We start from the raw sequence: 22,443 nt of genomic DNA on the forward strand, positions 1-22,443 counted from the left end.
AGAAAAGATTTTAATGACTGCTCCTAAAAATAACATGAGGAAGGCACATCCTTTTCTCTCCAAATTAGTCCTGTGTGAGTATAGGTAAGTGAGGGCCGTGCAATGGATTGGCACCCTGTCTAAGGCTGGTCCCCACCTTAATCCCAATACTATTAGGATTTGCTCTGCATCATGATCAAAAAAAACAGAAATGGATTTTAAAAGGTTATATTAATCTGAAACTTAACACTTTGTTTAAATCAGTGTTTCTCAAACACTGGGCTGCCACAGGTGGGTCATGGGTTGATGAGTGTGCCAGTGCAGGGGTCACCAACTCCGGCCCTGAAGGACCACCGCGGCTGCAGGTTTTCATTCTAACCCTTTTCTTAACGAGTGACCTGTTTTTGCTGCTAATGAACGTCTTTTCAACTAATTTTAATTACTTGTTCTTGAAGACTCGGACCCCTTAATTATTTCTTTTTCCTTAATTAGCATCCGAACAATAATGAGATACAAAATGAGCCAAAACAACTGGTGTCCATCATACAATATCTGAAAATAAAGAAAGGTGAAGGTCTCAGGAATGCTGATCTGCTCTTAGAAAAGAGAAAAACAACAATTTCAGAAATGTCTGCTAATGCACCACGAGAACAGCAACAAGCCACGGAATTAAAGAACGGGTTTAATTAACAACAAGAATTGGCACCTCATTAAGCAGCTGCTTGGAGTGAAATTGGTTGGAGTTTGAGGCCCTGACTTAGCTGGTCTTCTGTTGGCTCACTCACTTCACATTTCATTTCTGTTTGGGTGCCATTTAAGGAAAGAAATTAAGCAATTCAGAGGAACGATGAAGAAATTCATGGGAACAAATCTTTAAAAAAGCAACTCAATTAAAATGAATTCACAAGAAGTTAATTAGCAAGACAAACAGGGCACTCATTAAAAAAAAAAAAAAAACCAGGACCTGACTTAGCGACCCCTGTGCTAGTGGGTCACATCAGGTCTCATTAAAGTGACATTCATTCTTGTATTCATCGATTATTGTCCCCACTCCCCGCTTTTACATGTGCACTTCCCTCAACAAGGGAGGCTCTGACTCTCATTTGCACTATCATGACCAAAGGGGACCCACCCACTCCATTCTCCAAAACAAAACCATTTATAGAGGAAAAACTGGGTTGTGGCCCCATAAGGGCTGAGAAACACTGGTTTAAATAATTACCCAGTATCTCTTTCCAGACACCAAAATGACTAAATAAAAAGTAATGTACAGTGGCAAGAAAACAAAGTATGTGAACCCTTTGGACTGACCTGGGTTTCAGCATTAATTTTTCATAAAATGTGATCTGATTGTCATATAAGTAACAGTTATAGGCAAACACATTATGCTTATGCTAACAATGTAAACACATTTATAAACTTTATAATGTCTTTATTGAGCACACCAATCAAACATTCACAGTGTGCTGTGGAAAAAGAAAGTGAACCCTTGGATTAAATAACTGGTCAAAACTCTTTTGGCAGCAATAACCTCTAACAAGCACTTTCAGTTTCTGTTGATCAGAAGAATTTTACAATTTAGCCCATCAATCTACTATACACTCAATAACCCGTAATGATAAAGTGGAAGCATGTTTTCAGAAAGATTTGCAAATTTATCAAAAACTGAAATCTCTCATTCATATAAGTACTCAGACTTCAAACCGTTTTGGCAGCAATTACAACTTCCAAGTCTTCTTGGGTAAGTCCCTACAAGCTTGGTACACATGGATTTAGGACTTGTATCCCATTACCCTCTCAAGCTTTGTTAGATTGTATGGGAAGTGTTTGTAAACTGACATCTTCACATGTTTTACATGGTTTAAGTCCAGACTTTGTCTGGGCCACTCAAGGACAGCATGAGATTTGCCCCGCAGCTACTCCAGCTTTGTCTTGCTTGTATTGATTTTATTGATTGGCAAAAATGGATTCAGTGAGGTTATCAGAAATAAACTTGACGCATTAGGAGTAGAAGTTAAGACGGAAGTAAAAAACTTAGGGGTAACTGTTGACTGTAACCTGAATTTTAAATCACGTATTCATCAGACCACTAGGACAGCATTTTCTCACTTAAGAAATATAGCAAAAGTTAGACCTCTTATATCATTGAAAGATGCTGAGAAATTAATTCACATTTTTGTTTTTAGTCGCCTAGATTACTGTAACGCACTCCTCTCAGGACTACCCAAAAAAGACATAAATCGTTTGCAACGAGTGCAGAATGCAGCTGCTAGAATCCTAACAAGGAAAAGAAAATCCGAGCACATTTCTCCAGTTTTGATGTCACTACACTGGTTACCTGTGTCATTCAGGACTGACTTTAAAATGCTGCTTATGGTTTACAAAGCCTTAAATAATCTCGCTCCATCTTATATATCGGAATGTCTGACACCTTATATTCCAAATCGTAACCTCAGATCCTCAAAGGAGTGTCTCCTTACAATTCCAAAAGCTAAACTTAAAAGAAGTGGTGAGGCGGGCGGCCTTCTGCTGTTATGCACCTAAAATCTGGAATAGCCTGCCAATAGGAATTCGCCAGGCAAATACAGCAGAGAACTTTAAAACACTGCTGAAAACACATTACTTTAACATGGCCTTTTCATAACTTCACTTTAACTTAATCCTGATACTCTGTATGTTCAATTCATCATAATAACTATTCATGCTGGCTCTAAAATCCATACTGACCCCTACTCTCTCTTCTGTTTCTTTTCCCGGTTTCTCTGTGGTGGCGGCCTGCGCTACCACCACCTACTCAAAGCATCATGATGCTCCAACATTGATGGACTGAAAGCCAGAAGTCCACATGATCATCATCATCATCATCAAGTCCTTCCGTGAAAACCATCAACACAAAGAGGACTGTTTCATTTATGTTAGGTAGATTGCCCAGAGGGGACTGGGCGGTCTCATGGTCTGGATCCCTGCAGATCCTGGCCTTTGGACCTTACTCATATTCTATGTTAATTAATGTTGCCTTATTTTATTTTCTTACTGTGTCTCTTATTTTTCTATTCTTCATTATGTAAAGCACTTTGAGCTACATTTTTTTGTATGAAAATGTGCTATATAAATAAATGTTGTAGTTGTTGTTGTATGTGTTGGGCCATTGTCATGCTGAAAGGTAAACTGTTGCTCCAGTCTGAACTCAAATGCAGTCAGGTTTTCTTCAATGACCTCTCTTTATTTGGATTTAATCATCATTACCCCAATTCTGACCAGTCTCCCTTTCCCTGTCACTGAGAAGCCCCCTTACCCCACCACTAACCCCACCCCTCAGTAGTATGATGCTGCCACCACCATGTTTAACCATAGGGATGATGTTAGGTAGATGATAAGCAGCACCTGGTCTTTACCAGACATAATGCTCTGAGTCCTGTTCAAAGAGTTAAAATGTTTGCCTCATCAGACCAGAGATTCTTCTTTTTTATTCTCTCAGAGTCCTTGAAATTGTCATATGCCTTATTCTCAAGAGTGGCTTCTGTAAACACCTAATTGATGGAGAGTTTGTGAGATACTGTAGTAATTCTTTCAACAGGTTCTCCAGTCTCAGCAGAGGACTTCTGTTAGAGTGAATTTTTGGTCACTTCCTGACCAAGGCTCTTCTTGCCAAGTTACTCAGTTTAGTCACACAGACAATTCTAGGAAGAGTTCCTTATTGGTTTCTAACATCTTACATTTTAAAATTATTGAGGCCACTGTGCTCCTGGAATCACTCATAGCTTTAGAAGTAATTTTACAATCTTGCTCTGATCTATTACTCACCACAATTTGATTGCAGAAATCTACTTAGAGTTCCTTGGACTTTATGGCTTGTTTTTTTGCCTTCCATTTAGTGTGAATTGTAGGACCTTAGATACAGAGGTGTGTGCCTTTCTAAAGGAGGTCCGATCAATTCAGTTTGCCACAAATGGACTCTTTTGCCTCAGTAAATGGTCTGAATACTTACATGAATGAGAGATTTCAGTTTTTGAGTTTTAACAAATTTGCACTTTTTTCTACAAGCATGTTTTTGGTTTGTCATTATGGGTTATTAAGTGTAAATTGACCATTTTTGCCCATTAATGTATCCATTTAAAATGAAATCTACAACACAATAAAGTACAGAAAGTGAAGGGGTCTGAATACTCTCTAAATCAGGGGTCTCCAAGTCCAGTCCTGGAGAGCTGCTGTGGCTGCAAGTTTTCACTCTAACTCTTTTCTTAATTAGTGACCAGTTTTTGCTTCTAATTAACTATTTCCCTTTGTTTTAATTGACTTTTCATGAGACTCTGACTGCTGAATTGATTAATTTTTCCTTAAACGCCACCTAAACATATATTTGATGTGAAGTGAGCCAACAGATGACCAACTCAAACTCCAACCTTCATTCAGTTTCTTAACTTAAAGCCAATTGTTGTTGTTAATTAAACCCATTATTTAATTCCATGCCGCTCATTCTGCCATGGCAGACATTTTCAAAACTGTTGATTTTCTTTTTAAAAAAGCGCTGTCAAAATCTTTTGTGGACCTGAGGCCTTCACTTTTCTTTATTTTCAGTTATTGTGTGATGGATGCAGGTTGTTTTTTATGTGTTGGTTCATCGTGTGTCTTAATGTTGTCAGTCAGTCATCGTCCAACCCGCTGTCTCCTAACTACAGGGTCAAAGGGGTCCGCTGGAGCCAATCCCAGCCAACACAGGGTGCAAGGCAGGAACAAATCCTGGACAGGATGCCAGCCCACCACAGGGCACACCCACACACACCAGGGACAATTTAGGATCACCAATGCACCTTACCTGCATGTTTTTGGACTGCGGGTGGAAACCCATGCAGACACGGGGAGAACATGCAAACTCCACGCAGGGAGGACCCGGGAAGTAAACCTAGGTCTCCTTACTGCGCGGCAGCAGCGCTACCACTGCGCCACCGTGCCACACGTCTTAATATTGTTTGGCTGCTAATTAAGAAGAAAAGAAATAATTAAGGGGCCTGAGTTTTAAGTTGTGCATCAATTAAACTAAAGACAAAGAGTTAATTAGCAGCAAAATCTGGTTACTAATTAAGAAAAGGGTTAGAATGAAAACCTGCAGCCACAGTAGCTCTCCAGGACCAGAGTTGGAGACCACCCCTGCTCTGAATCCATTGAATGTGTACCATAGAGATAAAGATTATTTAACTAAACATATACATATTAGGTTTATAAAGCAATCAGAATGTAAAACAAGAGAAAAAATACTTTCTGGATCTTCTGTATTTATTTGTATACTTTGCATGTTTTTTTTATGCGTTCAGCTGTGCGTATATGTTTTTAGTGGTTTTGTTTCATGGAATTTTGCATTTTAACTGTGATATTTGCATTAGAACCTTATAATTGACTGATGCCATGTTTAGGGTACTTTCCTGCCTACTGTCTGATGCCACTGGGATTGACTCCCACCACCCATGACCCTAAATTAGATCAAGCAAGTTGGAAAAATATACGTTAAATTCATATCATGTTGACACTGTACTTAACACTGAGACTCAGTGGCTCCTGGAGATGGGGTTTACATTCTCACAGGTTTTTCCAATTTGTGCCTAGTTTTTCACCAGTTTTTTTTCCCTTTCCACCTAACAAAATACAACATTAAAGAAAGGGGGACACTCGTATAAAATGCCAGCACAGGACTTTCATGGACAGACCTCAACCTGGGAAAAGTTCTCAATACATAATGTAAAAAAAAAAAATATAAAAACTCTTAAAATTAATGTGTCTCACTGGTATTTTTTCGGAATTCCTCAGTTAGATGTCGCGCTTCCTCCTGAATCCATTCTTCGATGCTGCGTTTCCCCATGCCAAAATCTCGCAATGTAGTCAGAGTAAAACGTCGAAGCTGTTTCCACCGTTCCCCATTACTGAGAACCAGCCCTGTAAGAAAGACGAAGGAGATTATTAAGGGCAGCACTCAGACACCCTGCTGCCACAGAAGTGCTTGACAATTTATGTGCAATTTTACGTATATCTCTTCCACACTGTCTGAGGACTATTGTGACCGTCAAATGTCATTGCACAGATGACTGCAGAATATATTCAGGATATTTTTACCTAATTTAGATTTTAATAACTGAAAGTAATATCAAATATAAAGAGAGGAAAAGTTTTTCAAATGGTTGATTAGATTAGATAAACTTTATTAATCCCATTGGAAAATTCAGATGCATACAGCAACAGAAACATAAAAAAGAAGGATACAGACTCACAGGACAAATAATACAGCAATTGATAATTAAAGAAATAAAATAAATAAATATTATGCAGAAATTTTCAAATGAACTTAAAGAGTATGTTGGGAGAAAGCACTGAATTGCCCGATTGCAGTGGGCAAAAAAGACCCCCAGAGGCACATCTTAGTACACTGTGGTGGAATGAGCCTTTGGCTATAATTACTCCAAAAGAGTGCCTCCTGGAGGGGATGGAGGGAATTTTTCAAGTAGGCATCCAATTTTGCCACCATCTTCTGTTTTTCACAACAGCTTCCAGTGTGTCCAGGGTTCATCCTGTGATGAAGTAGGCTTTCCTGATAAGTTTGTTCAGGCATTGTGTGTCTATTGATCCTGGGTTCCTTTCACAGGAGACTGCAATGTAGCAGAACACTCTGGCTACTATGGACTGAACATTTTCAGCAGCTTGCTGGATACTTCAAAAGACCAGAGTCTCCTTAACAAATGCAGTCTGCTCTGGCCCTTCTTGTACAGCACCATTGTGTTGTCAGACCAGTCCAGTTTGCTTCTTATATGAACCCCCAGGTACTTGTAGCTCTGCAGCATTTCCACGTCCTGCCCTTGATTGGTGATTGGTCTCAGGAGCTCCTTGGAATGCCAGAAGTCCACCATCAGTTCTTTTGTCTTGCTGATGTTGAATAGCAGGTGGTATCTTCCTGTACTTTAGCTCATCTCTATTATTAATGCAGCCTATGATGAAGGAGTCATCTGAATATTTCTGTTGATGGCAAGTGCTGGTATTCTGCTAAAAGTCTGTTGTGTAGAGCAGTGGTTCTAAATGTCGGTCCTGGGGACCCACTCTGGCTGCAGGTTTTTGTTCCAACCAGCTTCTGTTTTTAATTGGAATCCCCAGCTAATTAAGTGAACCATTATTGCCCAGATTCTGTGCGTTGGGAACAATATAGAAAAGTAGGTTAGAATAATATATATATATACTAGCCATGTGCGCCCAACTACGTTGCACGTGTTAAAGTTGTCTGTGAAGGGCTCCCTGTTTAAACACGGCTGCCAGTCGTGAACTGGGCCCTTCGTCACACAGCATTATGATTTTTTATAAGGGAAACAAAATTACAAAAGAAAACCCTTGGACATTGATTCGATAGGAACGGCCTACTCGGAATCACTGTCCGAATAGTAATTATGTGGTGGTGTAGGAGCATTTCTGCTTCTGTCTGTTCACAGTCCGTCTAATTTTCACGATGCTATCGTTTCCTCTCACAATGTCTTTTCAACCTTTCTCCAATCTCGCAGGTTGCTTTGTGGCAATACAAAGAGTAAGGCAATATAAACAGAGCAATGGTTATAAAAAGGGCAAACATAGGTATCCTTTAAAGCATAAATAGGGATCACTTCACTGACATGTGAGCAAGGCATGGTACAGCTGTGAAACGCGCAGCACTCGCCGGCTACAATGTAACAATAATAATTTCCGGAACGTGCCGTTACGTTGTCATTCATTTTACCCACTGTCTTTCTTTCATTCATATGTTACGTAGGCACGTACCTTTTATCTTCGGCAATCTCATTCTCTAACCAGGCCTCAGGAGCTAACCAGTGTAAAACTGTCCACCACCCCTTTCGTTATTCCGGCACATTGTTGACATCCGTGAGTAACAACAACGTACTAAACTGGAAGGTGGTCTACGCATGTGTGGAATTCACGGACAAACAAAGATCAAGATCTAAATGTAGATCTCTTTAGTTAATTTAAAGCACAACAATTTGTTTAGTTTCAATGTCTGTGTTTTGAGGTGTGACTGGAGTACTACAGTCTTCAGTAGTATAAGCCTGGAGGAGATTCTTAACACTAGAATTACCAGAGCCTACGAAAAAACTCGTAAATCCATCCCACCTTAAATTGCTTCTTAAAATCGTTCACAGCTCTCCACCAGCGTCTTTTGTCATCTAAATGTGCTGATAAAAATCAGGCTGCAAGCAGCCGGCCATTCCATCCCCGACTTAGAACGTGCACAAACTTCTCTCAGCTCATGCCTTGATTGATTTTTTGGGAGTGAAGTGGAGTTTTAGAGTGGAAATAATAGATTGTTATTTGGAACACACGCATTTCATGTCTGTTCTGTTTCTACAGTAATCTGTGTAAACACATTTTTAAAACAGAAACGTTTTTTATATTCTAGTAGTAGATGACAAAATGTAGGCATAAACTATATAGGCTAATGTATGAAGCCTGAAGTCCAAATATCAAAGATGCACTTTCACAAAAGATACAAATATAACACAACAATTGTGCTTTTATTCAAAAATATAGCTGCAGAAAAAAAAAAGCCGCCTTAACATGCGACATTGACACCCATCTATTATGAATAACTCCGTGGTGCAATAGAATCAGCTACTGACTGGGAATCAAAAGGTTGTGAGTTCGATCCTGCACCACTCCGTTTTGAGAAGTAAACTGCTCTTACTTTTGCTATTTTAGAATAAAAGCATAAATTTGATTTTAGTCTGTAACAGCCGGTGTCATTTATGATCCTTGTAAAGGTTAGCTTTGTTTTTTTATTGTTTTTTAATTCACTTTTCATTCTCTCAGTCGCGTTCAGAATCAATCCATACAACCCCATCCGACACAGCTGTTTTCAAATAAAGACGCGCTATAGCTGTCTTTCTCCCGTGGGACGACTGGGATCTGGGTATGAGAATGCAGTCACAAGTACACTGAACAGCTATAGCGCGTCTTTATGTGAATTTATCTTCAATGAGAAAATTAAAAATATAAGATCCCAGATCTCAACATCACAGTACAAACCAAATACTAGCTTAGCAGACCCTGTCGCACATTGCATTCAGCACTTTAGTAATTTTAATCCTGTAACTCACCAGGAAGTCTTAACTTTAATTACTAAAATGAAGCCCACTACTTGTTCCCTAGATCCAGTGCCAACAAAACTAGTAATAAGTGCAATGGATGTTCTTGCAGCGCCTATTCTAACCGTTATCAATAGTTCATTATTGCATGGCACCGCACCTGATGCACTAAAAGTGTCAGTCATTAAACCTTTACTTAAAAAGTCAGATCTAGACCCACACATACTAAATAACTATAGGCCTATTTCAAATTTACCATTTCTCTCTAAAATACTAGAGAAAGTAGTCGCCAGTCAGCTTCAGTCACACCATATGTGTTACAATTTATTTGAGAAATTCCAGTCTGGCTTTCGTACTGGTCATAGTACAGAAACGGCACTAACACGGGTTGTAAATGACATTCTGATATCCTCTGATGAAGGAAATTCCACTGTAATTATGTTGTTGGACTTAAGTGCAGCATTTGACACCATTGACCATTCTATTTTACTGCACAGGCTAGAAAACGATGTTGGGCTTACAGGCCCCGTGCTCGCTTGGTTTAGTTCTTATGTATCAAATCGATTCCAGTATGTACAGAAATGTGCAGACAGTACTCCATCATAATACACAGAAGTTCAATATGGTGTCCCGCAGGGCTCAGTAATGGGACCTTTACTGTTTTCACTTTACATGCTTCCACTGGGATCTCTCATTAGGAAACATAATGTTAATTTTCACTCATATGCAGATGACACCCAGTTATACCTTTCATTTAAATCAGTGTTTCCCAAACTCGGTCCTGGAGACCCCCTGTGGCTGCATGTTTTTGTTCCAACCAGCTTATGTTTTTAATTGAACTCCTGGGCTAATTAAGTGAAATAATATTTCCCAAGTTCTGTGTTTAGGGAACAATATAGAAATTAGAAAACTAAGTTTGCTTATATATATATATATATATATATATATATATATATATATATATATTAAAATGTACCAAGCAGTTATAGGAATAATGTATTTTTTCTTTTTAACAGTATTTTCATCTTGATTTTCATTCTACTTTTCTAGGTGTTCTAATTGTTTAATTAAACCATTATTTACTAATTAGTGGGTCTGACTCTAAAGTTTGCCTGGGTGTCTGATCTGCTTTTTTTTAAATTGTCATTATTAAGATACAATGAAGGGGGAAAAACTGCAGCGAAAGGGCAAAGTATAAAAAAGTATGAAAGCAAAAAAAAGAGAGTTAAGCATTTAAATCTATAGCAACAGCAGAAATATTTATAAATGTCTTATAAATGTAAAAATCATGCTGCTGTGCTTTTCTGAATGTCGAATAAAAGAAAAAAAAATACCAGCTAATTAAATGAGCTCAGTGTTATCGGGTGTTGTCACTGATTAGGAATCTGGTTGGAACAAAAACCTGCAGCCACAGGGGGTCCCCAGGACCGAGTTTGGGAAACCCTGATATAAATCAAATGAAGTTTCTCCGATGTTGTCTTTAATTAGTTGTGTTAGTGAATTAAAGGAATGGATGCATGAGAACTACTTGTCTTTAAATACAGATAAAACAGAGATGTTAATTGTTGGAGGGAATGACGCTGATCACAGCAATATTTTGTCGTCATTTAACTCAGTTGGAATCCCAATTAATTTTACTGAATCAGCCCGCAATCTAGGAGTTATCTTTGACTCTAGCATGTCATTTAAAACGCATATTACAAAGTCGTCCAAAACATGTTTTTTCCATCTTAAAAATGTTAGGAAATTAAGGCGCTTTCTAAATAAACAGGATCGTGAGAAATTAATTCATGCATTTATCTCTAGTAGGATTGACTACTGCAATGCGGTGTTCACTGGCTGTTCAAACTGTTCTCTATACAGCCTCCAGTTAATCCAAAATGCCGCTGCAAGAATTATTATAAGAACAAGAAAATATGAACACATAACTCCAGTTCTTAAATCTTTACACTGGCTCCCAGTTAAGTTCAGGGCAGATTTCAAAATCCTCCTTTTAACATATAAAGCATTAAATGGCCAAGGTCCGGCTTACTTGTCTGAACTTATCATGACTTACAAACCTGAGCGCACATTAAGATCTCAAGATGCCGGTCTGCTTAGGATTCCAAGGATTAATAAAATAACAGTGGGAGGTCGAGCTTTTAGTTACAGGGCCCCTAAACTGTGGAATGGTCTTTCTGCTTCCATAAGAGATGCCCCTTCAGTCTCAGCCTTTAAATCCCGGCTAAAGACTCTCTACTTCAGTTTAGCATATCCTGACTAGAGCTGCTGATTAACTGTACATACTGCATCTCTGTTGTTAGTCATTAGCACTAAAACATAAGTAACATGATAATTATATTTGAATACTAACCCTCACCTATTCTGTTTCTTTTCTCGGTACCCAAATGTGGCAATTGGTGCCACAGCCCACTTGCCAAGTTGTTTGCCTGCCTATGGTAAAGTCATCCCTGATGGAGGATCACAGGAATCATGGGAAAGAGGGGTCCTTTCATCGAGCAACGTTTCAGCCGTGGCATGGCCAAATGGGGAGGCAGCTAGATGGATGAGGTCTCCAGGACTCTAAAAATATCCAAACCTAATTATGTCATATCATTTACTGTTAAACCGTACTTCTAAAATTTTTATTATTATGCTGTCTTAAGGAATTGTTCTGTTCTGTTTATTGTATTGTATTGACCCCCTACTTTTGACACCCACTGCACGCCCAACCTACCTGGAAAGGGGTCTCTCTTTGAACTGCCTTTCCCGAGGTTTCTTCCATTTTCCCTACAAGGTTTTTATTGGGAGTTTTTTCTTGTCTTCTCAGAGAGTCAAGGCTGGGGGGCTGTCAAAAGGCAGGGCCTGTTAAAGCCCATTGCGGCACTTCCTGTGTGATTTTGGGCTATACAAAAATAAACTGTATTGTATTGTACTGTATTTATGTGAAAAGCTATAGTTCGTCTTTATGTGAAAACAGCTGTGTCAGATGGGGAGTGTCTGATGATTGCATATAGCGCCGAAGTTACTGCTCTTTACCATTTTCTCCTCTGCATGTCCTGGAGTACAAAAGAAACAGCATACAGCAACATGCCCAAAAGGGTTCTGATACACAAACACTGGCGAAGCTGCCTTCTTCGTATCTCACCATCACTTGATTTTGTTTTTATTCAGTTTTATTGAGTGTTCCTGCCAGTCCCCGCATGTTGCTGTATTCTGTTTCTTTTGTACTCCAGGACATGCAGAGGAGAAAATGGTAAAGAGCAGTAACTTTGGCGATATATGCAATCATCAGACACTCCCCATCTGACACAGCTGTTTTCACATAAAGACGCACTATAGCTTTTCACATAAAGACGCGCTATAGCTGTTCAGTGTACTTGTGACTGCATTCTCATACCCAGATCCCAGTCGTCCCACGGGAGAAAGACAGCTATAGCGCGTCTTTATGTGAAAAGCTATAGTGCGTCTTTATGTGAAAACAGCCGTGTCAGATGGGGTTGTATGGAGTGATTCTGAACGTGACTGAGAGAATGAAAAGTGAATTAAAAAAAAATAAAAAACAAAGCTAACCTTTACAAGGATCATAAATGACACCGGTTGTTACAGACTAAAATCAAATGTATGCTTTTATTCTAAAATAGCAAGAAGTAAGAGCAGTTTACTTCTCTAAACGGAGTGGTGCAGGATTGAACTCACGACCTTTTGATTCCCAGTCAGTAGCTGATTCAATTGCGCCACGAAATTATTCATAATAAATGGGTGTCAATGTCACCTGTTAAGGCGACTTTTTTTATTCTGCAGCTATATTTTTGAATAAAAGCACAATTGTTGTGTTATATTTGTATCTTTTGTGAAAGTGCTTCTTTGATATTTGGACTTCAGGCTTCATACATTAGCCTATATAGTTTATGCCTACATTTTGTCATCTACTACTAGAATATAAAAAACGTTTCTGTTTTAACAATGTGTTTACACAGATTACTGTAGAAACGGAATAGACATGAAATGCGTGTGTTCCAAATAACGATCTATTATTTCCACTCTAAAACTCCACTTCACTCCCAGATAATCAATCAAGGCATGAGCTGGAAGAAGTTCGTACACGTTCTAAATTGGTGGGGGGATGGAATAGCCGGCTGCTTGCAGCCTGATTTTTATCAGCACATTTAGATGACAAAAGACGCTGGTGGAGAGCTGTGAACAATTTTAAGAAGCGATTTAAGGTGGGATGGATTTACGAGTTTTTTCGTAGGCTCTGGTAATTCTAGTGTTAATGCAATGCCTATGTTTTAGCTGGCTCTCTACTGCCATCTAGCGCTTCTTCTTCTAATTCATTAGCGGACAAACAAAGATCAAGATCCAAATGTTCACGGTGTTATAATTGTTTAATTAATCCATTGTTTACTAATTAGTGGGCCTAACGCTAGTTGCAGCCTTTCATGATTCAGTGTTGTTTGCCTGAGTGTCTGCTCTGTTAGTTTTTAATTGCCATCATTAAGATACAATGAAGGGAGCAAATTGTAGACCAAGGATCTGAATTTATCTGAATATGTGCTGCTATATGGAGACAAGGTGTTGCCTGCCCAAGTTCTTTGAACACCAGATGCGCTATTGCATTTTGAATCATCTGCAAATCATTTGGAAACATCCAGAGTAGGTACTCTTCCCTGTCAGTAGTTGAGATGTATAAAAATCAAAGCCCGGGCCAGGGGTTGTGCTACATAATCCATCAGATATGGCCTGATTATGCGAATGTTATATAGAATGAATATACAAGACTGAGAGACAGATGTAACATGGACAGTGAAGGAAAACTGGTCACTGATTCCCACCCTAACATGGTCAGTCATCTTTAACTGAAAGATATGTGAAATACTTGAGACATATTGCTACATACTAAGAGCAGGGAGTGTTTTAAACAATTGCATTGATTCAATCCTCACCTTTCATTCACTGTGTGATTGATCATTGTCCATCAGTCATCCAAATTTAGCATGACAGGGTGTTAGACCCTATCCCAGAAACTCTGGGTAAAAGGTAGGGTGGCCTTGCAGGGCTCAGCCATACTTTGCAGACCCACTTGCATTCACCCAGGTTCAGTTTTAGGTCTTATCTAAAACTGATGTCACATTAAATGGCTTCTACTTGGAGGAGATGTCAAACTTGTTGAGTGCTTTTGCTAATCTTGTTAAATGAGGCTGTCAGATTGCATGGCTAATAATCAAAGGGTATGTGAATTTAGAGAATTGTGTAACGACTTTACAACACAGTTTCACATTGTCAAACGTGAGTTTATCCTTTTGTCATAGCCTATAATGAGGTACCTGAAGGCTTTTACAGATACACAACCTTGGTCCTTTTTACCATTTTTTTCTGTTCTATTTTAGTATGTAAAATATTCAATATCATGAAGTCGAGTCTATCTTCTGTTTGTTAGCTTCAAAGCACCCACATTTTTTATTCCTCATTGCTGCATTATATGCGGTCAATAGTTGTCAGCTCTTACACGCACACAAGCACACCTCTGTGACTTAAGACAAGTTCAAAACCTGCCTGAGTCGCACAGATTTAACGGATTCAGTTGGTATGTCAAAGCACATGACGTCAGATCAAGAGAGCATGCCTTAACGACCTCTGACTCTCTAAGATTATGTAAATGAAATCTACAACTGAAAAAAGATTTTAAAGGCATGTAGTGTGGCATGGTTTTCAGATAACTAATCTACATTTTGCTCTAATATTACTGGATTGCTAGATTTTTGATGGGAATATACCAACATATATAGGATTGCAGTACCGTAACTCTTTTTTGTAACGCATATATTTGGAAATAAAATTTTATATCTAAAAAAAAAAATTATGAATGAATCTAATCTGCATATTCTTGGGATATGAGAGGAACACATATGTAGACACAAAGTCAAGTCAAGTTAAGGAGCATGCACTGGTACAGAGTGTTGCCGCACCCACTACACGACAAAACAACTTGGGATCCCAGTTGGCAACCTCCTAGGCAGACACGTAGTCCAGTTCCACTCTCCGGAAATGACCTTCTATCTGCCGCAGCCAGGTGTTACATAAGTGACCCCTTGGCCTGGTCCAGCCACTCGGGTCCCCAGCAAAGAAAATTTTACAAACTGGATTGACCTTGGGGAAAAAGTGCCATATGGCTGAAGTGCCGTAACTTACACTTCCTCACAATGCAGGTAATGTGCCTCATTTGGGACTCCGTGAGCAACCGCTCATTTGACACAAAGTCAAACCAATGGTACCCAAGGATTTTCCGGAGAGACACAGTACCAAAGGAAGTCTAGTCTTCCTCTCAGGTCACTGGATAGCGTCCATGTCTCGCAACCATATAGCAAGACAGGAAGCACCAGGACTCTAAAGACTTGGACCTTTGTCCTTTTGCATAGATATCGGGAGCGCCACACACCCCTTTCCAGTGACCTCATGACCCCCCCAATCCATCTGCTGACTTCATAGGAAGAGTCACCAGAGACATGAATGTCACTGTCAAGGTAAGTAATCCTCTCAACAAGGTCAAAACTCTCTCCGCAGACAAACATACTGCTGATGGCTGTGCCCAAGAAGTCATTAAAGGATGCACAAATGCACAAAGAGAATGCACAAATACCACAGAAATATTGTATTTTCATCTAACTTGCCATTCTAAAAGTTGTTTAATCTAATTCTGGACCATGGATTGGGATTCTTGGCCCATCTGTCCACACTGTGTGCAAAGTAGGAAACGGACCTGGACTAAGTACCAGTAAAACACGGTGCCAGTCTGTCATAGGGCCCACTTACATATATACCTATAAGGTTCAATTTGGAATTATTAACTCTCCTAAACTGTCTTTACAGATGTAAGGAAAACCTATGCTGACTTGGAGAAAATGTGCAGTCTCCACAGAGACAACAGCCATTCTCATGATATTTCTGTGTCATAAAAGAACTTACTTTGCACAGAACACATTTACAAGCTATGTTTCATAATGGATTCAAACGAAATGGATGCATTATTAAACAGACTTCAAAATCTTCAGTTCCAGGTGTTTTCAAAAGGTGATTGTGGCCACTAGAAGGCACTGGAGCGTCTCAAACTCAGAACACATATACAGTCACACAGTCAAAAGACTTCAATAAAAGTGGTTTATTAAATTTAAAGCCTTATCCAAGTTTTAAGCCTCCATAAACATATTTCTCTCCACAATAAAACCTCATTCTCTCCTTCAGGCAAGTTTTTTTCACCTCCTATGGACTCAGCTCACCTGGATGAGGCTGGGTGGCTCCTTTTATTTGATGACCCAGTAGTACTTCTGGTGTCAAATGACTACAGCCCGGTAGGATTATCTGGGTCAGATGGAACCTTCTTCGAGGTGTGCACCTTTCTTATAGCTCCCTCTGGTGGCACCCACACACCCCAACAGGGTTGTTCTCCAAGACTTCATGTACCAAGGTACCCTGAATGAATATGATTGAGATCTAGCATGCTTGGTGCTTGGTGGGGGGTTTTGGGAATAAACAGTTTTAAGAGAGAGTCCTTCCCTGTCTTTCCATTTTATCCAGGACAGGAAAGGTACTGAAAACACATCCGACCACAATGCCTGTCCATCCACTTGGGTCTTCATGTCCGAGTAAGGTTCCATCCCCTCTCCTGGTCAAGATGCCCATCCATCCTGTTTGGCACTTACAGTGCTGTAAGCCAAAACTATCATCGGCTACATCTAATATAAACATTCATGACAAAATAGACAACAATGACAGTAAATAAAGCACTGGCACTGACATACTGAATAAAATGTTGGTCATCTCAGAGTAAAAATAATAAAGGGACTCTTCAGACATTATAAAAACAATACATCCTATTCCTAACCTAAAAGATCTCAATTAATGGCTTTGAGACTAACTTGGAAATCTTCTGAGTCTGGGATGAAGGAATAAAACACAATCAGTCTGTTATTTGAAGACTTATGTCTGTTAGTTTTTGGACTCCATATTTAATAAATATTGCATTAATAATATCAATACTGTATCTATAATTATTGTGTCAATGCTAATGCCTCAAGGCATTTTTGTTTAGGAATGTGTATTTCAGTGGGTATGACATATTTGCTTAATGATGGTTCAGTGGTTAGCACTGCTGCCCTTATAGCTCCATGGGATTGAGCATCATCTATGTGGATTTTGCATGCATGTTGTGCTAGAGTTGTTCCATTTTTCTCCCACATCTCTAGGTCTGCTCATGAAGATACATCAGTAGACTCTTCCAAATCTCTTTTATGAAAACACTGCCTCTTACTTGCATCGCCATCTATTTTATGTTGTGATTCTCCTGTATTGACTGTACTGACCTAATTTGGACTTTTTTTGTCTCAGCATCTGCTCCATTACATCTGTACTTAATTGTATTTCTTGTACGTTTATCAGTGTACTGAAAGTTTTTGCCATTAAAGCATATCAGAGTTTTGAATTCTGAGCAGCACATACCCACTTTCATACTAACCGCTTACTCCTTTTCTATTTGTATAAGCAAATGGGTATTTTTTTACTTCGGCAAAAGTCACAAAGCCTTGTAATGTAAAACTTGTATAGATAATGGATAGCATCCCCTCTAATAGCTGTTTGGGAGAAGAACAATAGCGCATTACAAAAACGTAGACAAGAACAGACAAATCAGGTCATCAAAGCTCAGCAGTCCTATGCACTTAATTCTTCCAAAAACACATCAAGTCTAGTTTTGAAAGCCCTTAAAGTGCTACTCTCTACCAAACTTCTTGATAACGTATTCCATGTGTCTATGATTCTCTGTGTAAAGAAAAACTTCCTAAAGTTTGAGGGAAATTTACCCTTAACTGGTTTCCAACCATGTCCCAGTGTTCCTGATGAACTTATTTTAAAATAACAACTCTCAATCCACTGGACTAATTCCCTTCATAATTTTAATCACTTCAGTCATGTCTCCTCCTAATCTTCTTTTGCTTAAACTGAAAAGGCTCAGCTATTTTAATCTTTCCTCATAACTCATCCCCTGTAGCCCTGAATCAGCCTAGTTGATCTTCTCTGGACCTTTTCTAGTGCTGATATGTCCTTTTTCTAGCCTATAGACCAAAACTGCACCCCGTACTCCAGATGAGGCCTCGCCAGTGTGTTATAAAGCTTCAGCATAACCTCCTTGGACTTGTACTCCACATGTCAGGGCGCTATATAACCTCACATTCTGTTAATGGCTTCTGAACACTGTCTAGCAGTTATCAGTGACGAGTCCACTTCAATTCCTAAATCCTTCTAATAAAGTGTACTTTCGATTTTCAGATATACCATTTTGTATTCAAACCTAACATCTTTGCTTCCTATGTGTAATACTTTACATTTACTGACATTAAATTTCATCTGCCACAAATCTGCCTAAGCCTGTATGCTGTACAAGTCCTTATGTAACGAGTTAATGAATTTTCAATTATCCACCTGGCTTGGTATCATCTGCCAACTTAACCAGCTTGTTATTTTTACTTCCATCCAAATCATTTATATATGTAAAATGTAGCAGCAGCCCCAGCACTGACCCCTGTGGAACACAACTCTTAAAGTCAGCTAATTCTGATAAGGTTCCTCACACCATCACCCTCTGCTTCCCATGTCTGAGTCAATTCTCCACCAATTTACAAACATCACCCTGAACTCCCACTTCTTTTAGTTTGATGGTCAGCGTCTCATGTGGCACCTTATCAAATGCTTTCTGAAAGTCAAGATAAATAATATTGTATGCTCCACTTTCATAATATTCTTTTGTTGCTTCCTCATAGAATTCCAGCATGTTAGTAAAACACAACCTCCCCTCTCCTGAACCCATTCTGGCTTTTCAGTAAAATTCCAGTTCTTGCTATGTATTACTCAATTGTGTCCCTAATAATTCCTTACATTAATTCAGCTGTGATGCACGTCAAGTTTACTGGCATATAGTCTGCCCAATCACCTTTTTATACAATGGAAAAATATTTGCCATTTGTCAGTCCTTCAGAATTTCCCCAGTGTGCAGTGGCTTCCTAAAAATGTCTATCAAGGGTTTATATATGTACTCCCTAACCTCCTTAAGAACTCAATGATAAATATTATCTGGTCCTGCTGATTTGTTTGACTTTACTGTTCAAGAATATTTTGATCAACAGCAAAAAAAAAAAAAAATCCAAGGCACTTTAGAAGTGCAGAGCATTACCTCATGTGACCACAAGGGTGCACCAGAGAGCCACAAACCACAGACACACTAAAGCACCACATGTTGAAGGATAAAATAAAGGATTTTTATTCCTTTCCCAAGCACCTCTCCAACTCTCTTTCCAGTAACAATCCACAAGTACAATTATAAACACAATAAACCAATGACACTTCCTCCTCCGTCCTCCAGTTGAGTGTTGCCTACTTCCTCTCGACTCTTGACTCCAAGAGCTATGGAAGCGGGCTCCTTTTAAGGCGAACCCGGGAGTACTTCCAGTGACGTTATGTGGCCAAATGGAAGCAATTCTGGGTTACAAGAAAGCTGGGGAGATTCTCCACTGGCATCACCCACTACAATCCACCAGGGAATGCTACATGGCTGCACGTCCAGACTCCAACTCCCATGCAGCCCTGCAGATATCCAAACTGGGACCATACATGAGGGACACTGCCACCTAGAATGGTGGAGGATGAATTTCTCCCATGCTCGTTCCTGATGTTTTTGGGCATCCCAATCAGGATGGGAATCATAAGGCATCCCGGCTGGGTATTGCCTCCACTTACTCCATCATTCTTTTATGCCATCATGGCTGAGTAAGGAATTCAGCTTCATCCTGGACGCCTACTTGTCCTCTGGGGCATCTGTAACAATTACCTCCACATAGTCTGTGTCTTTGCGATTGCAAGCTTGCACAACTTGCTCAAATTTACACAGCAACAACAATGAATCAGCACACCTGTGGTTTAAAGTCCATTCTCTGAGCAAATAGGCCAAAGGTATTTTATACTTTAAATGTGGGGGGATGCAGTGCAGCATGTCATTATGAGTTTGCTGCTGTTAACAAACTATCAGGTATTTTAGCTGACCAACCATGAGGATGATAAACACCAGACCACAACAATAGTAGCTGTGGATTAGGTAATCTTTTCCTGGTGTCCTTCTCTTGTTCACTGCTAGAGCTGTACTATGTAGTTTGGTGTTAACCTGTCATTACAGCAAAGACCAAAAAAACCAAAATCCTGGCTGCGATACTGAGCCCAAACAAACACAGAATTGACTTCCTCATCCATCTTTTGGACATATTATGCACTCACTTATGCACACCTTAAGCAGTTACTACCACATCTACCATACCCGTTCCTCTCACCTTTGTCCTATTCAGGGCTTTTAAGTCCCTTTTGGGGTAAATTACTCAGTCACCCCCTAGGTACCCTTGAACTGCACCCTGCAGTGTCTGTCGCAGGGAGGGTAACACTGGTGCCTGGTTGCTGCTGCTCCTCTCTACATATTTTCACTTTCTTGCAATTCTTACTTTCTTTCACAGTTGGTTCTTTTATTGTTTTACTTTAGATTACAGTTTAGAGTTTTTTAAAATTTTTGATAATGATTCTGTTTTGATTTCTGATTCAACTAAAATCATAACTTCTGGGGAAAATGTTTTAAATCTACTTGTGGTTCACTCAATGAAACGGCTTCAATTGCTTGCAGTTGTATGATGCCTTGCTTATAAACAGTCGGACTATTTTTATAATACAGAGATCTAATTTTAGGGAAATTTTCTGCTTTCACCAATATGTGTGATATGCGAGCTGGTGACTGTTTCCTGCAATCTTTAATCATCTCCTGGGTTCCAAATTATTATGGCTACACCATGTTAAATGTTCCACCTCTTGTCTGTATATGGACTAAACATTGTTTGAACTGAGGTCTATTAGTGTTAAGTCATCTGCAAATCTAAAAAGCTTGAAAGATGGAAATATCAAGTCATTTGTATAAAGTGATGGGGAAAATAATGGGAAAAGGACACATCCCTAAAGTATGAGAGTACTAAGGGTTAATGGGTCACACATGTGTGCGCTCAACCACACATACTGTAAGAAAGTCAGTAATCCAATGGCAGATTGAACTGGGCATGTGAACTGGTGAGTTTCTTATCTAGGAGCTCTGGGATGGTTGTATTGTAAGCAGACCTAAAGTCTACAAACCAGATCCTCACATATGTGCCTGGCTTATCAAGGCTTTGATAAATAAAGCTCAGACATAAATTCATACATTGCATCATCCACAGACCAGTTTGCTCTGCATGCTTAACCGAAATGGGTCCAGTGAGCCTTGAGTAGCATTCTTGAGGTAATTCAGAAAAAGTTATTCAAAGGTCTTCAATACCACAGAGATTAACGTAACTGGTCTGTAGTCATTTAGGCCTGTAACCTTTGATTTTTTTTTTTTTGCTATTAGAATGATGGTGGAGGTCTTGAAGCAGACAGGAGCAGAGCACGGAGCCAGGGATTGATTGAAAATGTCTCCAAATACTGTAGACAACTTGTCTGTACAGTGCCTGAGTGTGGAAGGGGACATAAGGTACGGGCGTGCAGCTTTTATTTAATATTTTGCTTTAGAATAAGCTGCAGATGTCTTTTGCAGTGATGAGAGGAGGGGGGAGCTTAGAAGAAGAGAAGTGAGGAGTGGTGACAGTGAGACCATCAGGCAGATGTATGCGCCATTGTCTTTCAAACTGACTGTAAAATTTCAGCCAGACTGGGATCAGCAGAACTCTTTGATGTGTGTTTCCTGTAGTTAGTGACCTGTTTAAGACCTCTCAGACTGATGTGCTATCATTTGCAGACAATTGTTTGCTGCATTGTATCTGAGTACTTTCTTTTGGCACCTTTAATCCTTTTCTCCCAGATATAATTAGCTTTCCTGTATTGCTCACAATTGCACTCGTCTGAGCTCTGGGGTGAACCAAGGCTTATTATTGCTCATCTTCACAATTGTTTTTGTTGAAATGCAAACATCTTTACAAAGAACAAATTTATGAAGTTACAGTATTATTGTATTCATATATGTTGAAGGTGGTAGCTTTGAAGGAACTCCAGACCTTTGATTTTTTTTTGCGATCAGAATGATGGTGAAGGTCTTAAAGCAGGCAGGAAAAGTGCACAGATCTAAAGATTGATTGAAAATTCAATATAGGTTTGCAAATACAGTAGATGTCTGGAATATATATATATATATATATATATATATATATATATATATATATATATATATATATATATATATATATATATATATATATATATATATATATATATATATATATATATACACACACACACACACATACAGGGTGGCCCAGATCTAATTATGCAATTT

At 39.2% G+C, this 22,443-nt stretch overlaps 1 protein-coding gene across 2 annotated transcripts in view; it reads right to left on the reverse strand.

Annotated features, from left to right (window-relative positions):
* The window catches only part of LOC120538760 (cytochrome P450 2B4-like), a 45,291-nt gene that overhangs the window by 17,075 nt on the left and 5,773 nt on the right, over positions 1 to 22,443 (reverse strand). For both annotated transcript variants that reach the window (XM_039768215.1, XM_039768216.1), the window contains exon 3: positions 5,758 to 5,907. In XM_039768215.1, coding sequence (XP_039624149.1) covers positions 5,758 to 5,907 — 150 coding nt within the window. The remainder of the gene's footprint in view (positions 1 to 5,757; positions 5,908 to 22,443) is intronic.

Source organism: Polypterus senegalus, chromosome 11, assembly GCF_016835505.1.
Source record: "Polypterus senegalus isolate Bchr_013 chromosome 11, ASM1683550v1, whole genome shotgun sequence".
NCBI lineage: Eukaryota > Metazoa > Chordata > Cladistia > Polypteriformes > Polypteridae > Polypterus > Polypterus senegalus.